The sequence below is a fragment of the Jaculus jaculus genome, chromosome 5, assembly GCF_020740685.1.
Source record: "Jaculus jaculus isolate mJacJac1 chromosome 5, mJacJac1.mat.Y.cur, whole genome shotgun sequence".
NCBI classification, from domain to species: Eukaryota; Metazoa; Chordata; class Mammalia; order Rodentia; family Dipodidae; genus Jaculus; species Jaculus jaculus.
In genome coordinates, this window is record NC_059106.1 from 50,835,531 (window position 1) to 50,845,530 (window position 10,000).

The following is a 10,000-nucleotide window of genomic DNA, read 5'->3' on the forward strand; positions in this document are numbered from 1 at the left end:
ATGCAGTGGGCGCTTTACCTGCTAAGCCAAAGCCTCAGTCCAACTTACTATTTTTACTATTATTTTTCAGATTGGTGCCAGGCATTCCTGATCCTAAATGTAAAGCCGATTTGTCTGCCTGTTTTGGTGATGCTAGGATCAGAACCCAGAGCCTTCCACATGCTGAGCGAGCGCTTCCCCACTGTGCAGTGTTTGATGTGGCTTTTGTAGGCACGTTGCAGGTCATACCCAAGAACTTGTCCTTGGGGTACCCATAATACCTAACACTGTCTATAGCCTATTTCCCAGTGAGCCCCCAGAACGTTCCTCAGAGCTGTTCAGTCCTACCCTAGCCTTAGCCTCCTCTGTGCTCGGGGTGCAGTGTGAGCCACCGCACTGGCGGTCTGGATACCATATGCAACTCCGTGTGCTGGAATCCAGGGGCACCATCACCAGTTTGATGCTCACATTGTCTTGAATGTGGCCCTGGGCTCCTGGGAGCCAGCTCAGACACTCTGAATGTTTTCTTACCAGTTTTCAGTACCTGCTTGCTGTCTGCCTTGTGAGAGGTTCTGGACTCTGTCTCTGCTTTCCCTGCCCCATCTCACCATCTCCACAATGCCCTAGCTGGACCCCTTCGTGGGGAACAGAAGTGGAGATAAGGATGGGGGCGCATTTTTATTGATGCCTGCTGGGTAGTGATATATCCTGCTCTGTCCGGGGCAGAACCTGGGAAAACTCCCAAGTTTCTATTGATAGTGTCTCATTACACTTGACTCTTCCGTTTGTGAAAATGCTGGTTTCCAGTGGCCCCAGTATATCCCAGCAAATGACATCATTTCAAGATTGGGGTACTCCTTCCACTGCCACAAAACCTGCCTGTTAAAACTCAGCGTCTGCTGGAAGATCTTTTCGGTTTTTTTTTTGTTTGTTTGTTTTGGTTTGGTTTTTCAAAGAAGGGGTTTCACTCTAGCTCAGGTTCTCAAGGTGGCCTCAAGCTCATGGCAATCCTCCTACCTGTCCCTCCTGAGAGCTGGGATTAAAGGTGTGTGCTATCATGCCCAGCTAGATACTTTTGTTTTTAAGAAGGACCTCTGGTCACAGAGCTGTATGTCAGGGTCCATGAGCAGATTCTTTGCCATGTGGCCAGGACATGGCAGCTGAATGACTTGTCATCATAGAGCCCAGTGGGCACCAAGATCTGGGACCCATGATGCTGGCCTATCCCCATGGCCTCACCTACTCTCTCCCTGTGGACCCAGGAGGCTTGGCTAGGACTCTAAGATGAGCTCCCATTCTATGTGTCAGGCTGCTGACATGAGCAGGGGTTCCCGGGCAAGTCCAGCTGGTCAGGTGACTGGGGCTGAAGGTATCCTGTCATTTACCCGTTACCCTGCCTCCCCAACCTACGTCGGGCCCATAGTTTGATTGGTTGGCACCAGCCTGCAGAGACTGGAGAAATGGGGCTGGGTTTTCACCGGCAACTTCTCTTTCAGTTAGGCTGTGACAGCAGCGGTGTGCAGGGCTGGTAGCTGTGGGATCGCTTGGGCTGGGCCTCTGGCCTCCCAGGCCTCCTTCTTGGAATGCGTTAGGGTTTTTTTCTGGGGCCAGCATGTCTCTGTCCTTTCTGCAGGACCAGCTCGCACAGGCCTCTCTGCCGGTGTGTGCGCATGGTTGCTCTATCAGAGGCAAGGATGTGCTTTGCTGTTTCTTAGAAAATCCCTCAGACAAACCTGCTGGGTCTCCCCTGCCATGCAGCCATGGGATAGCTGTCCGTCTGTGCATTGAGCACTGACGGCTGGCTAAGCAAGCGTGCCAGGCTCGGGGCTCTCAGTGCCTCTGCTGATTTCTCTGGGAGGGATCTAGGGAGGTTCTGGCTGGAAACCCTCTTGGGCCCCCCTGCAGGCCGATTCTGAGCATTTTCTGGAAGGACACAAGTAGATCAGCAGAGCTGGGGCCTGGGGCTGGAGCCATGGCATCGCTGCCCCCTCCTTTTCTTCCTAGCCCGAACACAAACTTGAGGAGGAGGCTCAGCTTTCCCTAGAAGTCGGAGGCTGTGAGCCCTCGCCAGGGCCTTCACTTGGAGTGGGGAGGGGGCAGTAGTTGAGGAAAGAGGAATGGCCCCTTACCCTCAACTCGTGAGCACGTACAGCCTCCAGTCTGAGGGACCCTGGCTTGATTCTCTAGTTCCCATATAAAGCCAGATGCATAAATCTGGTGTTCATTTATTTGTAATTTATTTGTAAGCAGAGAGAGAAAGGGGGAAAACTGGGAGCATCCAGAGCCTCCTGCAACTGCAAACAAACTACAGATGCATGTGCCACTTTGTGCATCTGGATCTAGCTGGGAATCAAACCCAGGCCAGCAGCCTTTACAAGCAAGTATCTTTAACTGCTGAGCCATCTCCCCAGCCCCGTAAAAATAGTTTTTTTTTTTTTTAAAAACACCTCTCTGGCCAAAGCAAACCCTGTGGGTACCAGGCCTAGAGCAGGCTCTCCTCACCCAGGTGCCCTCACAACAACCTTCATTACAAATGTGGAATGTGACGCGCTTGAGGAAATGAGATTTGCTACAGGGCGTGATTGTAAATCAGTGTTCTGCCCGGCATTTTCTTGCAGCCCTGGGCTTTCATCCAATGTATACACCTAGAAAAAGTGGAAAAGCCAGAAAACGGAAAAAGAGGAAATCACCAGCTCCCTCCCTGGAATGATAGGCACTGAGCAGGTCTTCCCACCTCCCCCATCCGCCCACTCCTCACCCTAGTTCAGATGTGTGTGCTTTTCATTTCATTTTATTTTTTGTACTTGCTACTGTTGTGCCTGCATTTTCCGGGTTTGCCGTGAAGTGTCTGAAGCACGGTGCTATGTGGAAATAGGACACTTGAGTTCCCAGGGGCTGGGCACGGGAAGAAGGTCCGCTGGTCTGGTTCGGTGTGAACGCTGTGGATGGAATTTAAGCATCTGTCCTTCATCCTCTGAGACATCCTCACTGTGTGCTGGGCCTCGTGCCACGCGGGGTGGGTGCAGGGGCCTGCCGCCCCATCTCCCTCCTTGGAAGCCAGTGTGGGAGTGCGGAGGCATATTTCTGTTAACTGTTTCAAAACACCCCAAAACGTTAACTAGAAAGAGGAAAGATTTATCGGAGGTTCACGGTTTCAGAGGTTTCAGCCCACGGTCACTTGGCCCTGTTGCTTTGGGCCTGTTGCAGCTCAGCACTTCATGATGGGAGCACATGGCAGAGGAGACCTGCTCATTGCCAAGAACTGAAAAGAAAACCAAAGGGACTGAGGTGTTCCCTCCAAGGACACGTCCCCAAGGACCTCACTTCCTTCCACTTGTCCCATTCCCTAAAGACCCATCAGAGCCCAGTAGTGTACCACAGGCTGGCTACTAAGCCTTTAGTTTATGGATGTTTGGAGACACTAGATGTCTGTATTAGTGGCTCTTTTTTTTTTTTTTTTAATCTTTCAAGGTAGCATCTTACTGTAGCCCTGGCTGACCTGGAACACACTGTGTAGTCCCACACTGGCCTTGAACTCACAATGATCCTCCCACCTCTGCCTCCTGAGTGCTGGGATTAAAGGCGTGCACCACCTTGTCCAGCTCTGAGTTCCTTTTTTTTTGGCTGGGCCAAAATACCTGACATAAATCCATTTTAGGGGGAGGAAGGGTTGAGTTTTCGGCTTCTAGTTCCAGGTTATAGTCCCTTATGGCAGGAGAGGTGTGGTGACGGGATGACGGGAGCTCGACGCAGCTGCTCCCATTCGGTCCACAGTGAGGAAGCCGAGTGATGGCTGCTGCTGCTCAGCCACGTACTTCCTTTTCAGACCAGAACCCCAGCCCATGGCATGGTGCCACCCGTGACGGAGATGGGATTTTTCCACCTTAACCCATCTAATCTAGATCATCTTTCACAAGGGGTTGCAGGTTCTGTCGACCGTCAATAGAAACCATCACAAGATCCACTTCTAACAGGGGGGCAGTTGTGGCGGGTGGAGAGGTGCTGGACCCTGTGCTGAATGGCAAGAGGCACTGTTCAGACGGAAGGGCCTTCCTGTGGGGGCTGGGCCAGGCTTCTTGGAATGGGGACATAAGGACCCTGAAGCAGAGTCTTCAGATGGTGAAGGAGGACAGCGGGTGGTGTGTGTTGTGACAGCCTGTCACACGTGTAGAGACGCAGCCGCCTGGGTAAGGTCTGAGCATCAACCAGACCCAAACCTCGGGGGGCTGGGAGCGCAGGGAGCCCGTGGGCAAAGGCGGGCCGCGGTCGGTCAGTTTTGCATGTTATCTGAGGGGGTCTCAGCTCATACCTCCTACCTCCCTTATCCAGTTCTGTGGCTACCACCGTCACTCTTACGTCAACACTTTCCACTGGCTGGTCGCCCTGTCATTCCTCACTATAAGCTAATGGCCTGAAAGAAGGTCCGATGTGTGCTGGAGCCAGGTTCTGTCTTCACAAGAACCAAGCCTGCGCTTTTGCCCACCTCTGCTCATTCTGTCACTTTGGTAGCTTCTGGTGGGCATTTACACCAAGGGAGTTGTTGGTTGGCATGCAAACCAGAGTCCCCTGCCAGTTGCTAGACATTTACCCACACAGCACATTTGGCCTCTAAGGTCTCTTCTAATCCCCAAGTGCTCAGGCAGAGCCCCACTTAACTGACACGCTTGAAGATCGTGTGTGGGGACAGCCTCTTGATCGCGGGGCGTTCGTGGAGTGGGTTCTGGTCAGGAGGCCTGGCTGGCGGCCCCAGCCTGACCCACCCCTTTGTGGACAGCAAAGCTTCGAGGCGCACCAGGACGAGGCGGTGAGTGTGACGCACATGGTGAAGGCGGGCAGCGGCGTCTGGATGGCTTTCTCCTCTGGCTCCTCCATCCGCCTCTTCCACACCGAGACCCTGGAGCACCTGCAGGAGATCAACATTGCCACCAGGACCACCTTCCTCCTGCCAGGTGAGGCCGGGTCAGGCCAAGAGAGATTGGCATTCATGGGCACCTCCCACAGCGGGTGACTGCCCTGAGTCCCTGAATTCTCCAGGAAGCTTTTGGTTAGCTTTGAAAACTGGGCCCCCCAAGGTGGACAGGAAGTGGCATAGCTGTAATTGGCACCTATGCTTGTCCTACCAAAGCTCCCGTTCTTGTGTCCCCTGTGCTGCATGCCACCCCATCCCAGGATCTTGGGGGCTCGTCTCTGAGATAGGTGGGTTCTCCTGTGTCTAAAGCTATTAACAGATGGACAAGGGACATGGGTAAAGTGATTGCTGCACAGGCATGAGGACCTGAGTTCGATCCCCAGCACCCAGGTCAAAGCCAGGTGTTGTGACATGTTCCTGTAATTTCAGTGCTGGGGAGGCAGAGACGGGGGTCCTGATCCCCAGGGCGGACAGGCTAACTAGTTCAGCCAAGTCAGCGAGTTCTGGGTTCAGTGAGACCCTGTCTCAAAAAGTAAGGTCACAAAAAAAAAAAAAAAAAGTAAGGTCACAGTAATTGAGGATGACACCTGATGTTGACCTTGGGCCTTCCCGTGTACATATACACATGGACACATGTATGTGCACACATGTGCTCCCACACACATACAAACATGCATATACACATGTATATCATAGATAAGTCAAGAAGGGACCACAACTGTCTATACTATCCCACTGTTGAAACGGACCAAAAGCTCAATTCCACCTCACATCCCCAGTAGGAGGAGAGATGGGTAGGAGAGGAGGCTTTCTGCCATGCTCCTCTCCCTTAGACATTTCTTTGATAAAGCCTCAGGTGTCTCTGTGCTTCTTCCTGTGAAGTTGTCTGTGAGGTGAAGGGGTAAGGAAGTGGGTGGAATTATCACTGGGGCTTACCTGATACCTCACCTTACCCTGCTGTCCTGGAGCCTCCATGGAGTTGGCTCCTAACCTCACTATCACTGCCCATGCAGGAGCTGTGCCAAGGGCCCGGGGCACACAGCTGTTCTGGCCCATTCTCCCTCTAGCCAGTCTCTGGGCTGCCCATAGAGCCATGGCATCAGCTACCCCTGGTGCATCCTCAGTCAGTCCTCCTGACCCCAGGCTGGTCTGGGAGGGTGCAGTGGTTCTGCCATATGCAGGTGCCCCATGAAGGGCTGGATCCATCAGTCAGGAAGGTAGCAGGGGCCTCAGATCAGGGAAGCAGCTGCCTTGTCACTAGGATCTGGCAGATGGGGGTGGCAAAGGCAGCAGTATCCCCAAGCTGAGCTGGGAACCAACCCTTTGTTTTTTTTAAAGATTGTTCTTTTTTTAATTTTACTATTTTTTATTTTTCTTTATTTGAGAGAAAGAGGCAGAGAGAGAGAGAGAGAGAGAATGGGTGCACCAGGGCCTCCAGCCGCTGCAAATGAACTCCAGACACGTGCGCCCCCTTGTGCATCTGGCTAACGTGGGTCCTGGAGAATCGAGCCTTGAACTGGGGTCTTTAGGCTTCACAGGCAAGCACTTAACCGCTAAGCCATCTCTCCAGCCCTGGGAACCAATCTTGAGTTACAAGCTGGGCCCAGGACAGGCATGTGAGTAGCATCCTAGAGAGACCTCTGTTCTTCTTCTTGTGGCTGGAGTCCCAGATATCCAGGCTGCTGCTTCCTCCTGGTCAGTCACGGTGTCATCTGGAGGAATGGTGGTGGTCCTTAATATAGTAACAGTGATGAGAGTGCCACTCTGCGAGAGTCCTGTGCCAACCAAGGCTCCACAGAGAGCATCTCCCATGCCCCTAAGCCCACAAGCTCTGGGTCATCCCCAGGTTATAGCTGCAGGAAAGGTTTCCTTGGCAGGGCCATACATTCTGATCATGGCCATGCGGTGGCCCAGAGTCCTGCTGCGTGTGATAAAGGACACAGCTTTGGAATTGGCTAGAGTCCTGGACATGCCACCACGCGGTCTCCCTGAGCTCCTGGTCCTTTTCTTCTACGGGGCCTGGTTCCTGGCTCAGGCTTAGTCAGAGTTACCTTCAAGTTACTGGAACAAATACCCAACCAAAAGCAGCTGCTGAGAGGAAAGGGTTTATTTTGGCTTACAGTCTTAAGGGGAGGGTTCAGCATGGCAGGGGAGGGGAGGAAGAGCAGAGGCTAGACATCACTTTTTGCCACAGCAGCTGGCAGAAGGCAGCAAGAGTGGGTTGACTCTGGCAGGGAGGAGGTGGGCACCCGAAAGCCCCCCTCCCCATCAAGGCGCCATCGTCCAAATTGCTGCCAGCTGAGAACCAAGCATCGCCAACACGCTGAGTTTAGGGGGCACATCTGATTCAAACCACCGCAGGCTGTCCTGAGGGTGGTAGCCTCATGGTGTTTTGGGGAGGTTTGTGGCCCAGGTCTGAGATAGGTTGAAGCAGGCGTGTCCCTTTGGCACCAGTCCTCTGCTTCTGAGGCCCAGTGGGCCTGTGTTGTGGCTCTTCTCTCTCCTTCCTTCCCCCCTTCAGTGTGACTCTGTGTCATGTAAGCAGTATCTGTTTCACTCATTACATGACTTTCATCTAGCTCGGCTATAATAAACTATTCTCCATATCACAGATACTGCTACATTTATCCTGATAGCTAAATTATTTCAAGATAATAGAACAATGAAAAACTGAACACTCTTACAGGCCTTTAAAAACCTCCAGAATCTCAACTGGTGGGGGTGGAGGAGAGTGAGAGAGAGAGTTTTCTGTGGTCAGGGGCCTGTCTGTGGGTGGGCCCAAAGGGGATGGGAGCACAGCAGCTCTTAGCCTATGACTGATGTCCCTGTGGGTGCCACGCATGTATCCCTGGCCACTGACTCGGTTGTTCCCTGCAACCATTCCTTAAAGAGGGAAGTACAGTGGACATGGGCATGATTCTTCCCAAGCTGGTGGTCTGAGTGCCAGGAGGCTGACTAGCCAATCTGCCCACTGTCACCCATGGGTCAAGGCCAGGAGCGAACCCAGGCTCTCTCACTTTTCTCCTATGGACTCACCATCAGCCATGGGTGGGTACTCCCCCTCCTGGGCCTCAGTTTCCTGTGGAGACAAGGTTTGTATCAGACCCTGGCCAGCCCATGTCTGTAGCTCAGAGCCTTGAGATAAGTCCGGCTGGAGTCCCAGCTCTGCCAGCAGTGAGTAGACAACCCTTTCCACTCCCAGTGGGTACAAGGATAATGCCCCACGGTCACTCGTAGGAGCATCAGTCCATGATGGGGACATCTACTGACATCATCGGGATTGTCGCTCGTGTGCCTCAGTCACATTACCCTGTTACCCGGCCTCTCTTGGGAGGGCTCCGTGCTCGCTCTGAGTCTCCAGTCAATACTCTGTGCACAGCACCAGAGCAGAGAGGGAGTCCACTCGGGGCCAGAGCCCTGCACATGTCTGGGCCTCCCCCAGGCCTGAGTTTCCTGATTAACAACTCTGGTGCGAGCCAGGCCCACTTGGGACTCTTCTAACCTGAGAGGGCTCCCTTGCCCAGGCTAAACAGGAGCCAGCCTCAGCTAGATCAATGAGGACCAGAGGACAGAGGGCCGAGGCGGCTTTTTATCCATACCAGGTCACACCCTCTCACAAAACAACACAATAGAATTCATAAATTCTTTATTAGAGATATTTTAAATAGGCTTCTGAGTAGTTCCTCTCCCCGACACCACCAAATGAAATAATTGCATAATTAGTAATAAATTTGTTCCTTCTCTAAGTGTGGATTTTTTTTAGGGCGTGTTAAAAATTTATCATGCTTCCTTCCCCGGACCCTTTCTTCCACTTGAGTACTCAGCTGATATTAATGCATTTTTTAACCTAAACTCCCTCCTCCTCTTAACTCGACAGGTCATTAATAAAATGTTCTCTGAGAGCCTGAGCTTTTTAAAGTTGTATATCTCCAGATAGATGGCCGGGGTGAGCCGAACACTGCGCATTAAGTCTCTGTGATCAAATATTTATCCACCATTAGATTTTTTTTTTTTTCTTTCGGACTGTTTGTGAAGTGTCTTGCTCTTTTCCTCAAAGCGTGGGGGGTGGGGGGCAGAGTGAGGCCAGCAGATGAAGTCATTTCGGAGCTCCAACATCTCTTTGAGCTTTTCACTTGCCTTCCTTCCACTTGCTGGGTTTCTGTCGTGGTGAAGGGAGAGGAAGCAGGGGCCTTGGCAACATCGCCTGTTGGTCTCAGGGCCCCAGAGGATATGGGAAGGGAAGTACAACGTGTGAGGTACAGCGTTGCTCTTGGCCTTGTTATTGTGGGTTTATGGCTTGGATGGAGCTGATCTTGGCACATTAGAGTCTAGAGCCTTTAAATTACCATAAACATTACCCTAATCACCTCCATCGATTGTATCCTGTGGTCTCAGGACTGTGCTCAACTGTGTGTGAATATATACATACACACATTATGTGTATTTATCTAACGCTTTCTAATAATCACGAAAGCAAGTGAGGTAGCTTTGTCGTATTTATTGATCCAGGACAGAAAGCGACTTGTCCGAATTCACATAACTAGCAAGGGACCAGGATAAGGGGCACCCAGGCTTTTGCCCCTTCTCTACGCTCCCTGTCCACCATCCACCCACCCACCCGCTGTGTGGCTCACTCACCTGACCCGAGGCTCGTGCTACCCCTCTCTGCAGGCCAGAAGCACCTGTGCATCACCAGTCTCCTCATCTGCCAGGGTCTGCTCTGGGTGGGCACTGACCAGGGTGTCATCGTTCTGCTGCCTGTGCCTCGGCTGGAGGGGATCCCCAAGATCACAGGTGAGGTTCTTGGGGCGATTTGGGTCTGGATGTCAGTGCTCTCTGCTGGTGGGTATTAAGTTCCAGCCTCCCTGCTCCTCTCATCTTGGCACTGTGGCATAGTGGGATAAAATCATCCTAGGCCACCATGTCCTGATTTCCTGGCATAGGTCCCTGATCCAGTAGATGGGACAGTGACACATGACCAGACCACCTGAGGGCTGGCTGAAACACCCGATGGATGGTAGGGGCTCTGGGAACTCCTGCTGCCCTCTCCCCATTGCAAAGTGTCACCAGAGGTGGAAGTTATCGTGGGCTCTCGGGATGGGTCCATCTCTC

General features: G+C 52.4%; 1 protein-coding gene across 1 annotated transcript in view; it reads left to right on the forward strand.

Annotated features, from left to right (window-relative positions):
• The window catches only part of Arhgef10l (Rho guanine nucleotide exchange factor 10 like), a 148,103-nt gene that overhangs the window by 103,539 nt on the left and 34,564 nt on the right, over positions 1-10,000 (forward strand). Inside the window, exons 26-27 of the mRNA XM_045149085.1 lie at positions 4,754-4,928; positions 9,560-9,682. Coding sequence (XP_045005020.1) covers positions 4,754-4,928; positions 9,560-9,682 — 298 coding nt within the window. The remainder of the gene's footprint in view (positions 1-4,753; positions 4,929-9,559; positions 9,683-10,000) is intronic.